At 48.3% G+C, this 22,442-nt stretch overlaps 7 protein-coding genes across 7 annotated transcripts; 4 read left to right on the top strand and 3 right to left on the bottom strand.

Moving 5' to 3' along the window:
• Nucleotides 1-80: 80 nt before the first annotated feature.
• FPOAC1_003233 (uncharacterized protein) lies at nucleotides 81-2,155 on the top strand (the record flags this gene model as incomplete). The annotated part of the gene is made up of 2 exons (XM_044847803.1): nucleotides 81-455; nucleotides 506-2,155. The coding sequence occupies 2 exons, from the start codon at nucleotides 81-83 to the stop codon at nucleotides 2,153-2,155; spliced, it is 2,025 nt and encodes a 674-aa protein (XP_044713719.1).
• Nucleotides 2,156-2,349: 194 nt separating this feature from the next.
• FPOAC1_003232 (uncharacterized protein) lies at nucleotides 2,350-3,985 on the bottom strand (the record flags this gene model as incomplete). The annotated part of the gene is made up of 5 exons (XM_044847802.1): nucleotides 2,350-3,010; nucleotides 3,060-3,175; nucleotides 3,231-3,238; nucleotides 3,296-3,301; nucleotides 3,940-3,985. The coding sequence occupies 5 exons, from the start codon at nucleotides 3,983-3,985 to the stop codon at nucleotides 2,350-2,352; spliced, it is 837 nt and encodes a 278-aa protein (XP_044713718.1).
• Nucleotides 3,986-4,329: 344 nt separating this feature from the next.
• On the bottom strand, nucleotides 4,330-5,190 carry FPOAC1_003231 (uncharacterized protein; the record flags this gene model as incomplete). Its single annotated transcript, XM_044847801.1, has 5 exons — nucleotides 4,330-4,386; nucleotides 4,449-4,567; nucleotides 4,620-4,730; nucleotides 4,786-4,803; nucleotides 4,872-5,190. 5 exons carry the CDS (start codon nucleotides 5,188-5,190, stop codon nucleotides 4,330-4,332), a joined length of 624 nt encoding a protein of 207 aa, XP_044713717.1.
• Nucleotides 5,191-6,322: 1,132 nt separating this feature from the next.
• KEX1 (Cell death protease) lies at nucleotides 6,323-8,290 on the top strand (the record flags this gene model as incomplete). The annotated part of the gene is made up of 3 exons (XM_044847800.1): nucleotides 6,323-6,507; nucleotides 6,566-6,926; nucleotides 6,977-8,290. The coding sequence occupies 3 exons, from the start codon at nucleotides 6,323-6,325 to the stop codon at nucleotides 8,288-8,290; spliced, it is 1,860 nt and encodes a 619-aa protein (XP_044713716.1).
• A 383-nt stretch (nucleotides 8,291-8,673) lies between these two features.
• DRE2 (electron carrier) lies at nucleotides 8,674-9,721 on the bottom strand (the record flags this gene model as incomplete). Its single annotated transcript, XM_044847799.1, has 2 exons — nucleotides 8,674-8,981; nucleotides 9,034-9,721. 2 exons carry the CDS (start codon nucleotides 9,719-9,721, stop codon nucleotides 8,674-8,676), a joined length of 996 nt encoding a protein of 331 aa, XP_044713715.1.
• Nucleotides 9,722-12,000: 2,279 nt separating this feature from the next.
• FPOAC1_003228 (uncharacterized protein) lies at nucleotides 12,001-13,658 on the top strand (the record flags this gene model as incomplete). The annotated part of the gene is made up of 8 exons (XM_044847798.1): nucleotides 12,001-12,065; nucleotides 12,121-12,234; nucleotides 12,281-12,405; nucleotides 12,451-12,999; nucleotides 13,052-13,094; nucleotides 13,150-13,226; nucleotides 13,275-13,448; nucleotides 13,501-13,658. 8 exons carry the CDS (start codon nucleotides 12,001-12,003, stop codon nucleotides 13,656-13,658), a joined length of 1,305 nt encoding a protein of 434 aa, XP_044713714.1.
• A 5,491-nt stretch (nucleotides 13,659-19,149) lies between these two features.
• FPOAC1_003227 (uncharacterized protein) lies at nucleotides 19,150-21,047 on the top strand (the record flags this gene model as incomplete). The annotated part of the gene is made up of 3 exons (XM_044847797.1): nucleotides 19,150-19,225; nucleotides 19,489-20,677; nucleotides 20,732-21,047. 3 exons carry the CDS (start codon nucleotides 19,150-19,152, stop codon nucleotides 21,045-21,047), a joined length of 1,581 nt encoding a protein of 526 aa, XP_044713713.1.
• Nucleotides 21,048-22,442: the final 1,395 nt, after the last annotated feature.

The following is a 22,442-nucleotide window of genomic DNA, read 5'->3' as shown; positions in this document are numbered from 1 at the left end:
GTTCAATTCATCCCTGCCATTCCTCTAGCAAACACAGCGCGATTCGAGCCCTCACAAAGAGGGCCCCCAGTATCTTCACAATGGCAACACCAACAGCTGTGAAGCACGCTTCACAACAAGGCCGCACTCCCTCGCAACTCGCCGCCGCGACTCCTCCCGTGTCTACTCCTTTCTCGAACCCCGCTCACGCCGCTTTCTCCCCTCGAGGGCCGAGATCTTCACCTCAGCAATTCAAGAAGTCGCCTGCCGCATCATCTCTCATGGCGCACATGTCCAATGTCCCCTTGAACTTCGATAGCCCTTCCACTGCTGCAGCCATGGGCGCTCTTGGAATCACTGGCGGTCTCGACGTGAATCTGAACAATGTCGATGTCGGAAATCTGAGTGGGTTGCCATCTCTCGTAAACGAGGACGACAAGCTCAAGCGGTTGGAGGCGATTATCGCAACCTTGGATGTATGCGCGTCTTACTCTACATGCTCTTTTGCTTTACTAACTCGACCAAGAAAAAGAAGGGACTAGTAAGCGAGGCTGGTCTGGAACGTCTGGCCCAGCGCATAGGGCTCGACTGCCTCTCAGAAGACACCACAGCACCTCACGGTCGAAAACAAAGAACTCTTGTTATAGCAGGTTCAGCTATTCAGTTGGACATCATTCTGGACAACAATATTGTCGAAAATATTTCTCTTGCATTTCCGGAATCTGCTGCATCGGTTACGAAGCACGTCGGCCGAGCAAGTGAAATTCTTCTAAAGGACTTGCAACTTCTTCCGAATCAGAGTCCATTGACGAAAACCCTCGATGAATTCGCGGTCAATCTTGAGCGTTTAGCTGTTCTGGATAAGCTCAGTATCATTCCCGGACTCGATTGCCATGAAGCAATAACGGGTATATATGCGAGCCTGGAGAGACTCCATCAGTGGGATGTGGCTAAGCTTCGTGAAGAGCCAGGAATGAGCAACAAGTCCAACAGCGCTTTATCCACAGCAGCAATGTGCGCACGACACGGCTACCCCGTCATGCACTCAAAAGATAGGGTGGGACTGGCACTGCAATATTGGAAGGTTCTTCGCCACATCGAGCCAACAAATGAGCAGATGGTTTTGTTCACTGCGTCTCAAGAACAAGTCTGGTCGCTCCTTATCGGATGTGCACCGATAGTTGATGAGGTGATGCCTGTGCGAGTCTCCGAGGACTGGATTTCCAAGGACATTTTAAAGGCAGAACCTTCAATGGATCCCAAGCGGCCCAATTTGGATTGGCAACAGCCCGACAACGTTGTGCTCCCATCCACAGAAGAGAACAAGAATGCCGGAATGGAAGTGCTTCAGCCTGACCTCTCCACAGCAAGAGTACCCCAAGTCATGTTCACTGCTACCTTTGACCCGCCAATCATTATGTCTCACAACGATTGGTCGCACCTGTACAATATTATTAACATCAAGGCACCGCAACTTTACGGATACTTGCCAACATTTGACAGTCTGCTATTCCCCATACCTCCAGGCAGCAATCAGGACCCTAGTGAGCTCCGCGCAATCTCCCGTAAACGCGACGTCCGTATCTACGACAAAGATCAGAAACTGGCTGTCAAACCCCATCGCAACACGCTGTATATCTATAAGCAGGTATACTCACACAGGGTTACTGAGATCCCCTTCTCTCATCCTCAGCAGCTTATCTATATGCTCCCACTTCTTCGACAGTATGCTTTCCTTTCAACTTTGCTTGAGAACAGTTTTGGGTCGGAGACAAAAGAGGCTGGGCCGCTACCTAAGCCAGGGAATGCCGCGGTACATCCACCCAAGTCTAATGTCACTACTCGGGACGAGCTATCAGACTTTATGAAATCTGCCTCTGTTTCTGACAACAATGCATCTTCCTCTTCCTCGGAGCTGAAATTCGACGTCACTCTATGGGTTCATCCGATGCCTCATCTACAGGTTGTCTTTCCCTTCAAGAACTCGATCGCCAATATCTCACTGAAGATTTTGGAAGATGGAGTTGTCGAGATTGCTGAAGAAAACGTTCTTCCTCGCGCCCAAGGGGAAAAGAGGCAGGGTAAGGAACTTACACGAGCGGACCTGGGTAAGGTGCTGGAACACATGGAGGACCTGTGCAAATGGGCAGAATGGATTCGCACAAGACTCGCATGAAATGCTGAGACTTGACGTACTCAGATGGAGGATGGATTTGAATGATACCCCAGGAGTGATTTCATGTTGCAATACATGAAAATGAACTTGATGAACCACGCCGCCAGTGTCTTTTTGGGACCATGATATGTCGCTCGCATCAAATAGAAATGTAAATGAACCGCGTATTTCTGTATAAATCTAGATGTTTTATTTTAAACTTGGATGTAGGGCTTCAGTGCCACGTTGGCCGGTCGCTCCGGCTTTCCCTCTACTTTGACCTTCTTTACCCGTATCAATTTATCGTCTGAAGTACTAATAACACAAGTCCCGTCACCCTGGTCTGATACGAGAGTGCTGAATGAATCCGGCCCGTGACATATAAAGCGAACCGTGGTACCGTCAATCTTGACATTGTCAGAGGACACGGTCTCAGCGTCTTGGAAAATCAACCGCTTCTTCTCTCCCTTCTTACTGACGCCTTCTGTCCAAACGGACCCCAGGACTCTTATCGCTCGCACAATTCCATCCGCTGTCCAATTGGACCATCCGATATGTCCATCGGCTTTGCTAATCTTTGGCGCATGAACGAGCTGCCCTTGGTCAAGCTCTTCGCCTTTCCATCCTCTATTCTGGTGTGGCGGTACGTATACACCGTCTCGTAGACCCTGTACCAGCATCTGTGCTCCAACTGGAGCAAGGAGATTTGTGAGTTCTTGAACTGTGCAGTCTGGTGGCACTGGTATTCCAGGGTGTGGAGTTTGAGATAGCACGGTTCCATGATCAAAGGATTTGTCGTCCAGTGTTTGTAATGAAACGCCAACATGACTGTCTCCCCTTAGTATCGCATGGTGGATTGGAGCAGGTCCACGGAGGCTGCCAGTGTTAAGTTCTTGGTATGGTGAGTATGATACATAAGACTTACTCAGGGAGTAGAGAAGGATGCACGTTAAGACCACCGTACTTGGCTGATCCTAATATTCTTGGCGGAACGAAAAGACCAAACGACACGGCAATCACGAGATTTGTTCCCTCAGGTAACTAGAAGGTTTTAGTAACTGATTCGCGACTCTGTCCACGAGGATTCAAGGCTTACATCCCAACCTTTGAAGGTTGCTTGCTGGTGTATTTTCAATCCCAACTCTTCTGCCAGTAACTTACAAGGCACTAGATTGTATCATGAGTCTTGTGTCATCACATTTTGACAATCTTTGACTTGCCTTGTTTCAGAGATGAAAATCCTCTTCCTGAACGTTTTGGTGGCAGAGCCATGACTTCCAGTGACTCTATCAATCCTCTATTTCGACTGTGCTCTTCATGGACAGCTTTTAGAGAAGCGCAGCTAAACTCATCAGAACCGCAGAAGAGAATGCGCAGAGGATCCGATGTGCGCAATGTGCCTTGAGAGTAGCATCGTGGCCATTGGGGGATTTTCCGCCCAAGAAATGATCTGGACTTTGTGAAATACGAAAGCATCATAAGATTGCTCTACTCATGATCTATCATGAGAACCCGAAGTAGGTAGAGTAGGTTGTGCTTGTTATTGTGTTAGTGTACAGGTCAATCGATTGGCTGCTGTTATAGAAAACCCTCGTTTGTTGCATCTCTGTCCGTCTATCTGCATTTTATCATGCTTCAGACCCGTCAGATGCTTGGGTGGAATTCCATTCGAATTTAGTGATAAAAGATAGCTTAATTCATCTCGGAATTTTGAACGGGAGAATTTGTTTGTTTAACCTTACATCATCCAGTATCCATGTATCTATCTACCTAGGTGGGTGTTCTCAATATTTGCTTTGATGTACCTAGGGTAGATTTTAAGGTCTCTGAGAATATCACAATATTGTGCATTAGGACAACAAATATTGGACGTCTCGGATATTCTTCAGCCCTGTTGGCTTATGATATCCGATAGCAGATGTCTTTGAAACATGTATGACGCGGAACTAGAATTTGGAGACATGAGGCATTGTGTGTACAAGAGTAATGTCCAAGCAACTCGTGAATCGACTAGACAATTTTGTGATGATAGCATTTTCATCATGTAGAAAGTAGATCGCTGGTTTTATGGCACATTATTGGAGCTTCACTCTGATTCAACACTCCATATGGGTTTGGCATGGACTGAGCAAGGCTTGTATATCAAATGACAGCTAAGTTTCTTCTGACTTATATTCACCGGACTGTTTTTGTACTTAGAAAAGGTCATTCACTGCCTTGTCGGAATCCTTCTGGATTAGCTCAACCATGCCCTATAAAAGTTAGAGTATTAGCTTATGATCAACAACACTATCCAATTATTTGGTTCACAAACCTTGGGCATAATGGGCTTGCCGTCTTCACCCTTGACATAGCGGAAGGGCATCTCGGTGCTCTCGTGCTCATTGAACTTGAGCTCGGGGAAATCCAGGTAAGGGACCTGGTCAACAGGCACTGATAGATGGTGAGCTTGTGAGTTGCAGGGGTAAGCATGAGTATAACAAACCCTTGTCTTGGACGACGATACGGGTAACTCGCACAGCAGTATCTGTCGTCATTTGCTTAGGACCAAGTCTGCGACCCTCAAAGCCCTTCTTTCGGAGCTCTGAAGTACGGTCTAGAGTTTCCGGTTAGTTGATATGAAAAAGTGCTGTGTTACAAGAAACACATACCTCGTGGAGGGTCATCGCCTGTCGATTGAACACAAAATGTTAGCAACGGCTTCCCATTGCTTTCTAAGCCCGGCTTCAGAACATACCGAGAATACCACCAAACAAAAAGGCATCAAAGGTGTCGCCGTCCTCAGGAGAAAGGTCCTTGGCGGCAGATGGATCAAGCAGGCAAACCTTGGACTTGTTGGCAGCATAAAGCTCCTCAACACCACGCTGCTCAGCAGTGAAGGCGGGGTTGCTGGCGAGGTCTGCTGGAACCTTGAAAGTAGGAGGTAAGCTGGAAAGGATGAAAGAACCGTTGGTATCCTGAGTCTCGCGAGCAATGGCGAGATACTCGAGCTCTGACCAGGGGCCTAGTTCAGGGTCGAGATGCTCGACAATAAAAGTCTTGCCGGGAGCTGCCATTTTTCTTTGTTGTACAATGAGGGGCAACGTTGAGTTTGTATCAATGCGACGAGTGCACTAGGCAAATTTTGGTGGTGAATACCAAAGTATCGATTTCTTTCTTTGATAGTTATTGAGAGAGACCAAGTTCTCTTTTGGTTGTCTATGTGAGGCTTTACAAAAGAGTGTGATGACGTTGATTGGCTGGTAAGAGAGGGTTTTGAAAATTCCAACCGATAGCTTGAAGCATGGAAGGAATCTAGTGATCGTCAGTGGAGGCACAGTTTCTTGTGTGTCCCGCTTCAGCAGATGGGTATGCGATGAGAGTAGACTGAATGTGTGCTTCGAGACGATGGCAAGTGATTTATACAAGAAGCACTGATTAATTGAACATGACCATATAAAAAATATTGATATATTTGGTAGTACCCGTGAGAGATGCATGGTTAGGTTGTGTAACCACAGCAAAGAAGCCGTTTCTATTGACAACCCAATTGTAGGTAGGTAGGTACCTTTAACAACGCCACATTGACTTCAATAGAACCAAGACAAACACTCACTCATATCTCAAGTTGGTGATGAGCTGAATAACAAACAGTCAAACAACAGCACACTACCAACTAATCTACTAATGCATTTCATGTTTGAGGTACGTATACGTGATACTCGGTACGAAACCTTCTCAAATGCTCGGGTCCATCAGCTCCGAGAAACATGGAACCCAAAATTGGAGGCTTCTGTTAGTGGATATGGACCCCTGAGACTGCTTCTTGCGGATGGAAGGATAGCAGCGAACCGCAACCAGGGCGCACCGCCAAGCCCGGATAGGTGGGCAACTGCGACCAGCATCAAAGCTCTGCCGCCACTAATACTACAGCGGAAGCTACAGCATGATCCCCACTAGAACCCGGGGTCCCAAGTCCCAAGTCCCAAGTCCCAAGGCCACCTCATCTCTCCTGCAACTGTCCCTTTATCTTTCAAGACCGTCCATTCCAGTCGCAACTCTGCTTGCTCATGTCTTCGTTGCCAGGCAGGGCATCCGTTTCCTGAAATTCTTTCTTGTCTTTATTTCCCGGTAGGCAACAGGATATTTTGCTTCCTCTGTTTCCTTCACCACCGCCCGCGGCGTCTTTCGTCCGCAACTTTATACATCATGGCTCTCATATCGATGATCCCGTCTCCGAGACGATGGGCCGCTCTACTCTCCTTAACCCTTACACCAACTCTTGTCGCGGCCGTAAATCCAGCAACCTCAACAAAAGCTGCCGCCGCCGATTACTATGTTCGCGACCTTCCTGGTCTGCCTGCTGATGGGCCCAAGGTCAACATGCATGCTGGGTAAGTCACCATGTTTCCTCCCTGTGCTCTAACCTGCTGACGCGTCCGTTCGCACCAGCCATATCGAAGTCACCCCTGAATCGCATGGAAATTTATTCTTCTGGCATTTCGAGAACCAGCACATTGCCGATAAACAGCGAACCGTTATTTGGATCAATGGTGGACCAGGTTGCAGTTCTGAAGATGGTTCCATGATGGAAATCGGCCCTTATCGACTTAAGGATCAGGACAACTTGGTATACAACAATGGCTCCTGGAACGAATTCGCAAACCTTCTCTTCGTCGACAACCCCGTCGGCACGGGTTTTAGCTCCGTTGATACCAACAGTTATATTCATGAACTCAAGGAGATGGCCGACCAGTTCATCATCTTCCTCGAGAAGTGGTTCGCTCTCTTTCCTCAATACGACACCGATGACGTGAGTAGAACTTGGCCCCGTGTGAGTATCAACTTGCTGATATGATCTAGATCTACATCGCAGGCGAGTCCTATGCTGGACAGCACATTCCTTACATCGCCAGGGCTATCCTCGACCGGAACAAGAAGGACCCCAAAACCGCATGGAACCTGAAAGGACTGTTGATCGGCAATGGCTGGATTTCCCCAGCAGAGCAGTATCCCGCTTACATCACATACGGTATTGAGAAGGGCATCATCGAGAAGAACTCCGACAACCACAAGACACTCCAAGCCGATCTGCGCAGCTGCGAAAAGATGATGGCCTCGGATGCTGGTCATGTGGATTATGGAGAGTGCGAGGGTATTCTCTCCAACATGCTCAAGTTGACCAAGAAGGGTGACGGCGATGACGCATGCATCAACATGTACGACGTCCGACTCAAAGACTCTTACCCCAGCTGTGGTATGAACTGGCCCCCGGATCTGGTACACTTGACCCCCTACTTGAGGAAGCCCGAGGTGACCAGCGCTCTTCATGTCGATACTATTAAGAAATCTGTTGGGTGGACTGAGTGCAATGGTGCTGTTGGGGGTGCCTTCAATGCAAAGAATTCGAAGCCCTCCGTCGAGCTTCTGCCCAATCTTCTCAAAGAAGTTCCTATCATGCTCTTTTCTGGAGCTGAGGATCTCATCTGCAACCACATTGGAACCGAAAACATGATTAACAAGATGGAATGGAATGGTGGAAAGGGCTTTGAGGTCACACCCGGCAATTGGGCTCCCCGCCGTGATTGGGATTTCGAGGGTGAGACGGCCGGTTTCTGGCAAGAGGCCCGAAACCTGACCTACGTTCTGGTCTACAACTCTTCGCACATGGTTCCTTTTGACCTCCCGCGCCGAAGCCGGGATATGCTGGACCGCTTCATGGGTGTGGATATCAGCAGTGTTGGTGGTGATCCTGCTGACAGCCTCATTGATGGCGAAAAGGGGCCCAAAACCACTGTTGGCAGTGCCAAGAACAGCACTCAGAGTGCTGCTGAAGAAGAACATCAGAAGCAACTCGATGAAGCCAAGTGGGCAGCTTATTACAAGTCTGGCGAGATTGTGTTGGTCATTGTCGTCATTGGCGCCATCGCCTGGGGATACTGGATCTGGCGCGAACGTCGCAAGGGTGCTGCGTACTCTGTTCTCGCTGACCACGATCTTTCCCGCCGCTCTACTGGACACCGAGCCAAGTCACAGCCTGGCGATCTCGAGTCTGCCGCTTTCGATGAAAGCGAACTTGATGACTTGCATGTGACAACCCCAGGCACCAGCACAAGTGCGAGGTTCCCAAGGAACCGAGATGGTAGCGAGAAGTTCGTCACCAAGTACGCCGAATAGATACGATCGAGATATAACATGCACTTTGTCTTGCTGTTAGAACACTTTACCACAGCCGTGTATACTTGACTGGCGTTTAGGTTTGTTCATTTTGCATAGGGTGGTTCCGCCATGTCACACTTGGGAAGTTTGGCGTTTGTTTTGGTTAATCGTCAAATAAAATCATCTTATCATCATCTAAGTTGGTCCAATACTACGCCAACAACTCCGTGTCTAGATCAAGAGCGCTCCGTATAAACCCTTCCATTTGCTCCCTGGCTTTGTGATGTTGAAGCCTTTTTGTATACTGCTCGATGCCCCCAAAGCAATCATGCCAACCAGTAAATTTTGTGTGTACGCCTGCAGTGTTGCGCCTTCGTCCCTGAAAAAGAAAGTGTACCAATTTACAGTTGCACATCGTTGTTGAGCAACCGAACCTCTTCACCTGGCTTGAAGGGTGGAAGGCCGATATAAGGGCATCCATCACATCGGAAAGCGTCGCCAAGTGAGCAGTTGCCACACGAGCCAACCTTGCCCTGTACTGTGAAGTCGATCTCGGCCAGGTCATCGGTTGCGAGCTTGATGCTTTCGAGCTGCTTGTCGGCCGTGGCACGCTTGTCAGCATCTTCGGTGGCAAGACGCTCGGCAAGACCGCAAGTGCAGTCCTTGCATGCACGACGACGCTTGCCAGCCTTTGGTAGACATTCAGCAGCTATTGGGATGTTAGAATCAAATCTTGTGCACAAGTTTGCAGAGAAACTCACGGATATCAATAGGACGGGCAAGATCCTCCTCAGTCATAAGAGTATCCTCGTCAATCAAGTCATCGTCATCGAGGTCGTCTTCCAGATCGATGAAACCAACACCAGCGGGAACCACGGGCTTGGGAGTGGCCTCCACAGGCTTCCTCTTAAGGTTGAGCGGAACAGAGCCATCTGCCAAAGGAGCAGGCGGGGTCTTCTTCTTGCCGAACTTCAATGTAACGGCTCCATCATTATCGCCATAGTCGGGCTTCTCAAAGCCGCCATGCGACGACACAAGGCCGGCCAGGACTGCTTCCTTTGACAAACTTGGCTCCTCCAAATTGTCACCATTTTGAGACTGTAGACGGCCGCTGGGCTTCAAAGATTCGGCAACCGGGCCCAGAACGGTTCGGTTCATCAGGGTGAGGGACTCGTCCAGCTTGGAAGACGCATCGGAGAGGACGAGGACAAGGTCGTAGGTGGAGGAAGGCAGTGTGACCAATCCCACTGATAGACGGTCTAGCATCTGGAGGTCGGTAATCGAGCGGTCATAGTCTGCGAGGACGGTTGACAGAGCGTCCGCATTGGCAGCCAGAGAGGGAGGTGCCAGAAGAAGTGTTCGCTTGGGTGGCGATGCAGACTGAGCAGACTTTGTGACAGGCATGACGAAGTCGTCGCTGTTATCGATCGTGATGGTCGCGGGCGCCATTGTGGTATAAAATCGCAGATAACAGACAATAAAATGAATGAGACTTTAGGGAGCGAAAAAAGTAAAAAGGTTGTACGAGGAGGGACTGGACGTTTTTAAAATATGATGGTAACGTTAGGCCCTGACTTTTGACTCGGACGTCGTTGGTAGTATGTACCGGATCTTATTAGTCAAATGCAAACAGCGGCTCCGTGTGGGTTTCTTTTTGAACTGTACGATCCGTGCTGATGAGCTAGTAATCGTACCGTGTGGTACGACTATCAGATACGGTATTACATCTGATATCAGTATTGCGGGGTCACCTTTTGCTTTTCCACGGCGGGGGTTTCCCGTCCATGAATTTCAAGGGCCCTTATTCCGACTGCGGAGGCGCGGAGCACACCCGCAGGATGCTGCAGTCGTAACAAAGATGTGGTGCAGTTGCTGATAAGTTCCATGATAACAAAGCAACCTCTAAGAATTACTATCTCCTGGATAGCAATCGTGCTCCCCGGAGATGCAAGAAATTCATAATCTCAAATTGTCCAAATATTGCATGTCAACCGTATGACTCGGGTCTTCCAGTCCTTACTATAATTGCACGTTTCTACTTCTTTTTTCTCTCTTTCTGTCCTATACCAACACTTTGGTTTCGGCTGACATATGATCATTGGTAATCTAACCAACGGTGGGGGACAACGGGTTGCGACCTACCCACGGCTCGGGTCTGTACTCTATACTGTACGGGTCGGAAACGGACGGCGGGCGACATCGGACCAATCCGACAATGGACGATTGCTCGTTGGGCTGTAATATGCATGGTTGCGATAGGTCGACCTTTGTCACTCCTGGCTTTGGACTTTGTGGTCTCGTGAGCGGAAATGTCCGCCGACAGGACCGCAATCCTGGTCCTGGAATTCTGGACTGCCTTCCATGTGCGTTTGTGGAGATGCGTTTTCCGGGGTCGGGAGTGAATGCCGGTACTGTTTTGTGGTTGGTTGATTGTGTCTGAAACTTCTTAGGTTTACCGTTTGCCAGGTGACGATCTGTGTTCTGGTGTTGCACTAGAACTTGAAGACAACTTAGTGTTTCAGTCAATAGTCTTTTAGAACATCCTTGCTTAATGGTTCTTTAAATAAATGTATATCTTAAATAGAGGTACTTTCCTGTCCTTACAATTCGATATACCGGATGTATGCATCTGATATATGAGATGAAATAAAGGGACAAGAATACCTCCTTCTATAGCCTATACTTAATGCTCAGTATCTTTAAGTACGATTATAGCATTATATATACTTATAATATCAGTTAAACGATATCTATCTGTAAAGTTAGAGTATATTGAGTATATTTATTGATGTAGGCTTAAACTGGTTACTGACTTAGAAGTGAGAATAACCTTCTGCAAATTGAATATAAGTATTTACTATATATAATTTAATGGCTTCCTTTAACTGCCTATAATTGGCCTTGCTTTATTTTAGTCGTTTGTCCCAAGTCTATGCTTTGCATAATACTACCTAGGTAGGTAGGCAGTTATTCTTGCACTCGTGCCTATATTGCGATAAAGTGACTGCCAGCTGGGAGCACCCGACAGCCGTCACTCCTTCCTGCCTTGGCTTCACCTTCTCCTAAAATCAAACGCATGCTCGTTTCCAAACGCGATCACTCCAGGCAACAGTGATTCACTGTTTTCTCTTCCCTTATATCTGCCTGCCTCTCACCTTCCCCTCTTCCTTTTCCTTTCCCTCTCTCCTCAACCGCAGACTTTCTTTCCTCAACACTCTGCATCAAGCACAGATTTATCGTGCCTTGTTGCCACTGTTGAGCGAAACTTGAGCAGAGGTTATTCTTTCTGACTATCGTCATTCGTTTCCGCATTTCGTACCAACATCTGCAAGCATCCGCTGCAATTACCTATCTGGGTACCAAAAGCGCGGTCAACCTGATCCTCAATTCTCAACGTATGTATACACTTACTCGTTTTTCTCTTCTTACTCCCTATTTCGCATTCGGAAGATCGGCGCTTTCAAGTTGGTACTGCCGTTTGGGGTTGCGGCATCTGCCACTCTCAAACCTGTGGAGGTTGTATTCACTTCATAACCTTTCTTTCAGGCCAGACAGGCCTCGATCCATCGATGGCATACCCTGTTTGCTTTTTGCATTGTCTTCTGTTTTCTATACCGTTTCGCTTTATTATTATTTGCTTTGCAACTTGTGCGGCTCCTTCAATATTTCTAACGCATGCGCAGTCTGACTCCTTCCTCACGAGTACCTTTCATCTCAACGAAACCATCATGGCTGATTGGGGTAACGATCAAGGTGGCTCTGCCCACGGCTATGGTGACGATGGCCGCAACAAGTATGTATCCCTTGTGGGGTATAGGGGTCTTGAGCATCCCAGTTAACCTTCCCAGCAACGATTTCACCAACGATGCTAGATTTGACAGTACTGGGTTTGATGGTGCCGAAGGCCTTGGAGACGGTCAGCCTGGTGGCGACGACAAGTGTTTTGGCTGCGGAGAGACTGGGTAGGGAATCAATCCATCACAGAATACACTATCTAATGCATTATAGTCACCGTCGTGCCGAGTGTCCCAACCCTCAGGAGATGACCTGCCGCTATTGCAAGAAGGAAGGTCACATGCGCAAGGATTGTCCCGAGGCTCCAGCCATGGTCTGCGAGAACTGTGGTGAAGAAGGTTTGTCTTGCTGACACCTTTATGATTCTAAGCTCATATATCCAGGCCACTTCCGCAAGCATTGCGAGAAACCCCGCAAGATCAACCGTGATCACATTGCCGACGTGGACCCTGAGACTGCTTGGACGAAAATCAAGACGGCAGTTACCGAGCGAGATGTCGATGACGCCAAAGAAGCTGTGAACGAGTACGTCAAGGCGATGCATGGCGAGATTACCTACCGCCAGCTTCAGGAGGCTTTCATTGACAATGAGATTGGCCTCTGGCTCATTCCCACTGAGCGAACCCTTATTCAGGTCTTCACCAACATGGATCTTCAGGGTAATGTCGACAAGAAGTACACTGTTTCCTACCGCTTCGTCGAACAGGCCGACCGTCCTCGGGAGATTGAGGGGTGGCCCAAGAGCCGGGCGGAACTTCTCGAGCGACTGGACGATGCTGGTGAGATCGTGGATCGAGGTCTCCCTCTTTGCTCCAACTGCAAGGAACTTGGACACATTTCCAAGTATTGCACCCAAGAGAAGATGGAACGCACCGACGCACCCAAGATTGCGTGCTACAACTGCGGCGCTGATGGTCACCGTGTCCGAGACTGTGAGTTGGGCCTACAGTCCCCTGACCGACTGATTTGATGCTGACTTCTCAGGTCCCGAGCCTCGCATTGACAAGAATGCTTGCAAGAACTGCGGGTAAGTATTTCCAACACTGATCAATTTGATACCCGGCAGCAACTGATTTTCATAGTCAATCCGGCCACAAGGTCGCTGACTGCGAGGAGCCTCCCAACCCGGCGAACGTCGAATGCCGCAAGTGCAATGAAGGTATGTTCATCTTGTGTACATTCATCAGTCGGCTCCTAACTGTTGTAGTCGGACACTTCGCCAAGGACTGCCCTCAGGGTGGCGGCCGTGCCTGCCGAAACTGTGGCCAAGAGGGACACATGGCCAAAGAATGTGACCAGCCCCGAGACATGTCTACTGTCACCTGCCGCAACTGCGACCAGGTCGGTCACTACAGCAAGGAGTGTCCTCTGCCGAGAGATTGTAAGTCGTTCTTGGTTCAAGTTGTCAATTCTCGTAGCTAACTAGCATTTAGGGAGCAAGGTCCAGTGCTCCAACTGCCAGGAGTACGGGCACACCAAGGTCCGGTGCAAGGCTCCCCCCGCTGAAGAGGCTGATGGCGATGATGGCGGATGGGGTGCTGATGATAGCGCTGCTGTCCAGACCGTTGGCGGTGACGATGGAGGCTGGTAAATGCTATCATGGTGTGATGTTGTTGTTCGGGGAATGCCATCTCTGCATGACATTCTGACGGTACAATCCACGAACACGAACGGCATATAACGGACGGGCTAGTAATGAAAACGGTGATCGATGTAGGAAATGATTTCGTCCAGGTTTAGCCGTTGGGGGTAGTTAATACACCTAGGTAGCCAGATAGGAAGCTGAGCTCAGTGAAATCTTAACGCCATTGAGAAATTTCGTCCCTCTGTCGGAAGATTGTCAAATGTTTAAGTCTGAATATGGCGTAATATTAAGTGACTTATGTTTAGTGTGTAGGCAGGCGGTTATGTTAATGGCGCTGTTTTCTCACGCAACGCTCCTGATGCTTTGCTTAATAGAGGTTTGGTATCCGAATAAGAAGCGATACGACTGTTATGATTCCCCAAAGAAAGCCCGCTTGCACAATTTTGGTATTCCTGGCATCGACATTTCCTGGCTACATCCGTCATGGAACTCTGATTTCATTACTGTTTCGCCATGCAGCTTTTTTAAATATCGAGTATCTGGGTCAAGGCCCTTGAAATTTGTGTTTTGAGTTCTGAAGATGTCCCAATAAATGCTGGGCGTTATCCTTGGTCTTTAGCTGGTATTGTTGATGTGTCCCCGACTTTGAATCCAACATGGTCCTGCACAACCCATATCAGTGTTGCTCTCGAACTATATCAGATCAAATTTCGATTCATTGTTTATATTGGTTTGCCATGCGCGGTGAGAGGCTGATAGTGGAGATGCAATTATCCCGGTGGTTTCAAGACAGGCACTTGTAAGCTCTTGATTTTTGTTGTTGAGTTACAGTTTCGTGGCATTATAGATGGGTGGCGAATCGGGTAGTGAGCTGTGTAGGGAATAAGACGAGAATAAACTCGATGGATTCTCAGCCCTACCAAGTTGAGTATCGTGAGGAATTATACCAGTATGAATAACGGTGCTTGTTGGACGGGGTGACTCTATCTATCTCTCTATGTTAGAACATTCAGTTATCAACTATGCTTCCATCTCAGTTAGTATGATTTGAGCGCCCCTGAAATTAACCCCTATTATTTTTATAAATATGGCTTTTTGACCGATTTAGTTACTGGTTGAAGTCATGGAATATAGAATTGAGAATAGCTATGCGCTGACAAACCACGATCAAGATCCCTAGATAATATTCATTCATTTGGTTTAATCCAATCTGTCCTTCTTCGACATGTCTCAATCAGTCATAATAGTGCTCGACAATATCGCCGCGGCTGGTCCAGGGTAACCTTATAGGCAGGTGTAACAGCTCACATATCCGAAACGATTATCATGTCCCGTAGCTCTGGGACAAATTGAACAACGTGAGATAATTAGATTACACACATCATAGTATGCCACTAGTCTTTGGTGCGTCAGAATCACAGCAATATTACTGCATATGGACGTATTCAACGCGAGGCCACGATGACAACTCAATATGCAAAGCCGTTTAAGGCTTGGCGCGACCAGACACTGTACACCACCCCCCTTTTCTTGTCCGAGACGGGCTGCACACCGGATCTCGATCATATGCCATTTAGATCTCGATTACCATTGAACAACCGATCTCCTTGTGAGACGGAAGGGCTACAAGGGCGGATACTAGGTGTCAAGACGGACCGACGCGCCAACAACCGGACTGATTTGCATGTATTTTGGAGCATACCACCAGAATCTAGAAAGTGGTAGACCAAATCGAAGATATCAGATGCTCGAGGTACACAAGATGTGGTGTTGTCGAATTGCTGGAATGGTATGTCGCTCGGCCGAGTCCACTTAAACGTCATGTAAATGACATGGGGCATTAAAGTTTGGTGAAGCGCGGCTCTGCTACGATGCTTCAAGATTGTTTCCGACTTGAACCAAGCAAGATAATCTGAACCGGGGCGGAGACAAGCGCCTCAGCCCAGATTCTTGGACCCATCTCGTGATGTTAAACTTGGCTTCGACTTTAAGTTTCCAAGTTTCCAGAGCTGTCAGTTTGGTCTAGATTAATTGACTGTCTGAGTTATGCTGTCTGTGCTGGCTGAACTTGCGTCATAACCCAAGACAGGGCGGGTCTTGTTCCTGGTGCTTGCGGGGGAAGCAATTCACAGCATGGATACCATGAGAGGATCCTAATTGTCCATGAGATGCGATGCCAAGTCTGTGTTTTGTTGAGCCTCTGCTGGTAACTATATTGGCTGCAGAAACGAGTGGGATGGATAATCCACTGTAACACCGCTCGTCCCCTCTCTAGGCATATGCAGCGATCGACGCCAGTCAGTTTAGCCTGGTGCTTTAAGACGATGGAAAAGCTTGGAAATACACGCTTAGAAATGCACGACAAGGCACGGCTTGAACGGAACGGTGGCCCAAGCTAGCCTAGTCCGCCGACTTGGATCTGATCTGATCCGGGGATCAGAGGGAACTGGACTACAGGTTCAAGACAGAGACCAAGGTAGCAGCCGTCTGTGCCTTGCAAGCTGTGCCCCAGCAAACGGTAACATAGACGGCCAGTGACGGCCGGCAGTTCAGATGAACAGATAAGAAGTTAGTATGAGAGTAATGCGCCTGCTGAATGATGGAACGAGGGAATTGGTGCATGTTCTTCTGAGTTGAATATATGCAAGGCGTGCTTAATATGAGTTCCTGATGTCCTACGTTCCTTTTGAAACAACTGGTAACTGCTGAGTAGAGTGAAGGCATTCAATTGCTTATCTCTATCCTGCGAATGGTCGAATCTGACGTCATAAGCAAGTCATGTCGTGCTTCCTTTGCATTATCGAGTGTCGACACAGTGTCTGGCTCGAAGCATGTCTGAACTCTGAACATCCGAGGTGACACTGTGCTTGCTCCGTGTCGGACGGACCAAGTTTTCCTGATATTACCAAGCTTGTCTTGTTTCTGGTTTCTCTTTGGTTGAGTTGATACAAGCTCATCCCCACGCCAGCGACAAAAGATATTTGTCAGATCTCTCCGAGATGGATCTTCAATAATACCGTAGGCGCCATTAAAGATCAAGACAGCGATCGATTGAGTAAAACCGAAGACATGATCACGAGACAACGCACATCACGAGACAACGCACACTCGTGCGTGAACACATGTAATCGTTTGTGAATGGCTAGATTGAGTTAATGATACGGTTCAGGGGGTTGGCAATTAGCGTAAAGCCTCGGTTTGTAAAAAAACGAGGATAGATCCAGTAAAGAGCCAGTATCAAATTGATGGAGTGAAGAAGACAGAGGTTTTTTGCCAGATAGCCACTAACAAAAGGGGTCGGGTCGGTCATCAAGATTCAACTGGCAGGAGGAGAAAAGCCCCCGTATCGAGACTTTCGAAAAAAGTACTTGTGTATGGGCACCAGCCAGGGGAGGCATGGCCGCATGGGTTAGAGAAGTCGGTCAAAGCTGTGTTTGTACCAAAAAGGGCTTGCAGCAGCGAGACGATGTTGAATGAAGCCCGTTTTTTTGCTTTCTACAGTATGAAGCGAAATGCGTGTACGTGCTGGGGTATTGCAACCGACGACGATCCCTCAACAACGCTTCGAATTATAAATCCATTGCCGAGGGGGACCGTGAGTCGGCCTACTTGTGCGCATGAATGGTAGATGGGTTACAGACGGGACTTACTGAGGATATCCAACAAAAAGCAAAGAGATTGATACAGAAATGAGACTCCTGCTTGATTTCGTTACCGGAGGTAAATGTGTAAATGTAATTGACCGTATTGTAGATGTCAAACAAGAAGCGGGGGTGCATGCTCCAGCCTCATCATAAAGTTCCAGCAGTACGGAGCTTTTGCACCAGCTTTTAAGCATCGATTGCATGAGCTATGAGCTTGTTATTGCTGCATAGCTATAGTAGGTTTAGCAGTAGTTAATTGTGTTGCAATCTGGATCTGGATCACGACTGAAACAGTGGAATAGTCGGGATTAATCAGGGAACTGAGCTGTAGGGAAACGGTGCGATCCACGAGGCCAGGCCAGGTTGGCTGTGAATACATACCTTCCAAGACTGAGCGAGGGTGGTGAAGGAATTGTTGTCGTTCTCAGAATGAGGTCGAACAAGGCACCTCCTTGCGTCATCGCGACGTGAAGCAAGCCAATTGGCTTTTGAATTGTGGAAATGACGGTGGAATGACCCACCCACTCCAAATGGCTCCTGCTGCTGCTGGAAATGGGGTGTGGAGTCGAGGAAAACTCTTGTATCCGCACAGTGTCAAACGTCCGATATCTCATTTCAAAGTTTCCTGATAATTGGGCCCGTGGATCTGTTCAAGGTAATTGTGACCGGTTCTCATTCGGAGATTGTTTCTTGTTAACTTCAAGCCCAACGAGATATCAATTGCAATTGAGGTCTGCTATACACGATTTGTACGCATCATTCAATTGTGTGCGATACGGTGAGTGCTCGGCGTGACTAGAGACCGATTCGAAGGATGCCGTCCGAGAATCACGATCGACTCTGCTTCTGGTGCACTTCTATGGCTTTTCTGTTTCTTACCGGGTTCTTCAATCAGTAAAGCACTGTCCCCCCCCTCTTTGGCCTCTACCTCCTTGAAAGTCAACCAGAGTGACAAGAGTGCTGGTTGGTTCCCTGGACCTTTTTGGATGGTGAGGATCGAACGATGCAATCCGGAATACAGTGCACACAGTAGACAGACTAGACTGGGTGTGAAGGCAGGTGCAGTGGGTTTTGTCAGCCGGTTTAGCGTCCCCTCTGTACGGGCAGTCCTTTCCTTTATTTTCGCCCCCCCAGGCTTTGACTACTTTCAGGAGCCCAGCCGCCGCCGCCTTTTTTTTCTGCGCCTACTTTTTCTCTCGCTGCCCACAACGTCATCTCTGACGTCTTTTCCTCAATCTAATCCTTTCACAATCCTCGTCCATCGACGCAATCCCGCAAGCAAAGCAACGCCCGCTTTGTCGATATTCGAAACGGAGCGCGAATCTCTATCTGAGTTTATCGTATCCTTTTACTTTCGACAGGCACGAGCCTCAACTCCACTGCAAACGCTTTTCGCGTTTGTCTTTCCATCCCCTAATACTCAAACCATCTTTCGCTTAGTTTTGTCTCTTGATTGTCTTGAGAGACGCGCGCCTCTTGACCACGTCTGCCCTCCGAGTATTGTCGAGTCTCAAGCAATTTCCCTTATACATCCAAGCTCGAGAATCAAGGCTTGGAGCGTTTTTTCTCTTGGTTGGAGAGGTTTCGGATCATATTGCTTTGCGCTGTTCGCGCTGTTGACTTGTCGAAAAACAGTCTTCGCCCCCGGTCTATCTCTTAAACCGTCCCGTCCTGTAGTAAGAGTCGCAGACGGCTGCATTTCTGTTTCTTCTTCGCCTCTGACCTCATTTGACTTTTTTGTCTTCCTCCATCCTCGCTGCTCTTACTGCCACCCACCCCACACTTCCAGTCCAGTCCAATACAGTACTATCAAGCTTCCCGCCCGCCCCAGAATATAATACATCATCGTCATCATGGGGACTACAACTGAAGCCTCTGCTGGAGGTGAGTCGAAGTCCCCCAAGCAGTCCAACAACTCTCCTCGACCTGGTATGTTCTCTGAATATCCCTCTTGTACTTCAATTCCCATTCCTCTCTTCGACTGCACACATACATATTTGCTTTTTACTTTATCCGTTTCCGCTGCCATGACGTACACTCGTCATCGTTCTTGATTGTTCCTATCCTATCTTCTTCTCCATCCTCTTTCGTCATCGCTTTCCTTCTCCGTTCCTCGTCCTCCGTCATCGTCCATCCTACACCTTCTACGTCAATTTGTCTGTAACACTTGCTCACGTCTTGCCTCGTTGCAGATACCACGACCGACGCCAGGGCAGCCGATCCACCCGTCAAGACAGAGGCTGCCAATGCCGAACAAGCCAAACCTCTTGCGCCTCCTCCTCGACCCAGCCAACAACAAGGCAACACTCCTGACTACTTCGCGGTCCAGGCCGGCGGATCTCTCAGTCTGGAGCCCAATCCATTCGAGCAGTCCTTCGGGGGCGCTCCAGAGACACCAGGAGGAACAAAGCTGCCTTCAGTTGCTGCATTGACATCACCATCTTCACTACTACCCGGTAGTAACGCGACACCATTCAATTGGGGAGGTGGCTCATTGCGTACTGGCCCTCTAAGTCCTGCAATGCTTTCTGGTCCAGCGAACGATTACTTTGGCGACACACATCACCTACGTGGCGGATTTCCTACTCCTAACGAGTCCTCATTGAGGACGGGTTTAACACCAGGTGGCAGTGGTTCTATGTTCCCTGCCCCAAGTCCTAATTCTCAAGCACTTTTTGCCCAACTTGCTAGTGGAGGAGCCACACCTAGCACGCTTGATTTCCATAGAACTGCTATCAGCGCTGCCGCGAAACGCGACCAGAACGGTGCTGTTCCACGATCTCAAGCACAACCAGCCTCCCAACCCCAGCAACCACCCCAACAACCTTCTGTCACTTCTCAACCCCAGGAAATGCCAAACGGTGCTTCCAACATTAAAACCGAAGCGAAGCCTGCGTCGGGCCCCTTCGACCCTCACGATAACGACGCTGCAAACGGCCTGTTTATGCTGGCCCAGGGTAGAAACGGTGCTCAGAACGGAAATCAATTCGCAGTGACGTCAGGTGCTTCTGGCCACGCACACCCGGCCCCTGTTGCACCTCAGAACATGAACACTTCACCACAAATGTCAAGTATTAACGGCGGCTCTGTCGGCTCCGGTCGCGGTATGAGCGAGGGCAGCATGATGTCGGATGAGAGTGAGCAGGCTCGTCCTAACACTCGAGGTCGTGGCAAGAAGAACCCTCCTGCGACCAATGGTCGAAGGAAGGCTGACGAACCTCCATCAAAGACACCTGCCAACAAAAAGTCAAAGACGAATTCTATTGATATGGATATGGACATGATGTCTGATGACGAATCTAAGATGAAGTATGAAGATGGTGGCGGAAAGTCAAAGATGACTGATGAGGAGAAGCGAAAGAACTTCCTTGAGCGCAACCGGTATGTATTCTCCAGCCCTTGCACCATCTGGGAACCATTACTAATTAATACCAGTGTTGCGGCTCTTAAATGTCGTCAAAGAAAGAAGCAGTGGCTGGCTAATCTTCAGACCAAGGTCGAGATGTTCAGTACTGAGAACGATGCTCTGACGGCACAGATTACCCAGCTAAGGGAGGAGGTCGTCAACTTGAAAACCCTCCTTCTTGCCCATAAGGATTGTCCGGTAACTCAGCAACAAGGAATACACGGTGCCTTTATGTCACAGGTCGTGGAGCCATACAATCCCCAAATGAATCCTTATGGCATGGCAGCACCCATGCCCAACCAGCAAGTCATGGCCGGGCAAGGTGTCCAGAGGCGATTCTCATAGAACGAGATAAAGCCCCAGCCAAGTCAACAAACTAAGGTGGAGCAAGCAGACATGTCTTCACCGAGTCGCATGATAGAGGGACTTGACGATCCCTTTTTTCCTCAATCACAAGGCGATTAGCCTTTCCGAGGCAGATATCATTATAAGCATATACACAGGGTTGCAGGGTTTGCCGTTCTGGGGCCTGCCAGCTCCTATCTTCACTTCACATTTGGGCTGTACAACATTTGATCAGAGGCAACATAACGTTCAGACGGGGACGATGTCTGAAACCAAGAGCTTAGCTTGTTGGGTCGTTTGGAGCCAACCTGTCACTCTTGTTTAAGCAGGGACGCCTTCCTGTTGGGCGTTTCTTACTAGAGCTGGCGCCGTTACAATTTTTAACTTGTGCGTAAGTATTTATTCTGGCAAGGCACACGGAACGCGCACTTCAAAAAGGTGTTTGGCCAGGCGAACTGTTTTTGTGCCTGGGGGGCGTTTTGAGCATCCGGATCGATCCTAGGAGATGAATGTCTTTGGTGTTATTGGTTTTGCGCTTTTTTTGTTAAGTAGCTACAGGCAACAAGAAGTTACTTGGTTTAAATGAACGATAGTTGAACTATGAAATACGATGAGTACACACTTCAGAAAGATAGCACAACTCGTGAAATACACTGTTTGACTGTTCGAGTGATGTTTATCTGGCAGGTAGGATAAAGTTGAATACAAGAGCGAGCCCGTTGAAACCAGCCTTATTATCAATCAACTCTACTGCTCTTACTACTGTTGACACTGTTGCATTATCGTTGAATTTCCGAGCTTGCGGCTTCATTTGCTGCAAGTTACACATTTAGATTATCAATCAACTCACGGCAATCAAAAGCGAAGATGATCGATCACCTTGACGTGGGAAAGATTTGCTAAGAAGTCAGAAGCTTTCAATACCTGAGAGACAAAACGACTAAGCTGTTTATTTTCTTTATCTTAAGCTTAGGTACCTACTGACAGTTATCCTCACAGTGGGTTCAATCTTGCATGAACCCCACCAAAAGGCGTTTATAAACGCTAGAATAGATTTGTTTCCGCCGGCTGCTGTTCATATGTTTAGTAGGTACTAAGTTTTCCAATGGCTTGCTAGGATTTGTCTTAGACTCTGTCAGGGTCGGCATTGACGATATTTGCAGGGCCTGGCTCTTGGTGAGAACGGGAGGAGTTTTGAGGTGGGGCTATAGCTTTAAGTCCTTAAATAGGCTTAGCGTTGTATGGGTAAATCATCCCTCATGTAAACAAGGCAATGTGCTTTAAACCATCACAACCACGTCGCGAACTGCAATTCTCCATCGACTAAATTCTTGCCGAATCGAGCCATCGTGAATTACATTCTCATAGCATCTGAGCGTTTTGCGCAGCAGTTTT

Source organism: Fusarium poae, chromosome 1 (genome assembly GCF_019609905.1).
Source record: "Fusarium poae strain DAOMC 252244 chromosome 1, whole genome shotgun sequence".
Lineage (NCBI taxonomy): Eukaryota > Fungi > Ascomycota > Sordariomycetes > Hypocreales > Nectriaceae > Fusarium > Fusarium poae.
Note: the sequence above shows the minus strand (reverse complement) of the source record. Positions and strands in the feature narration are given on the sequence as shown.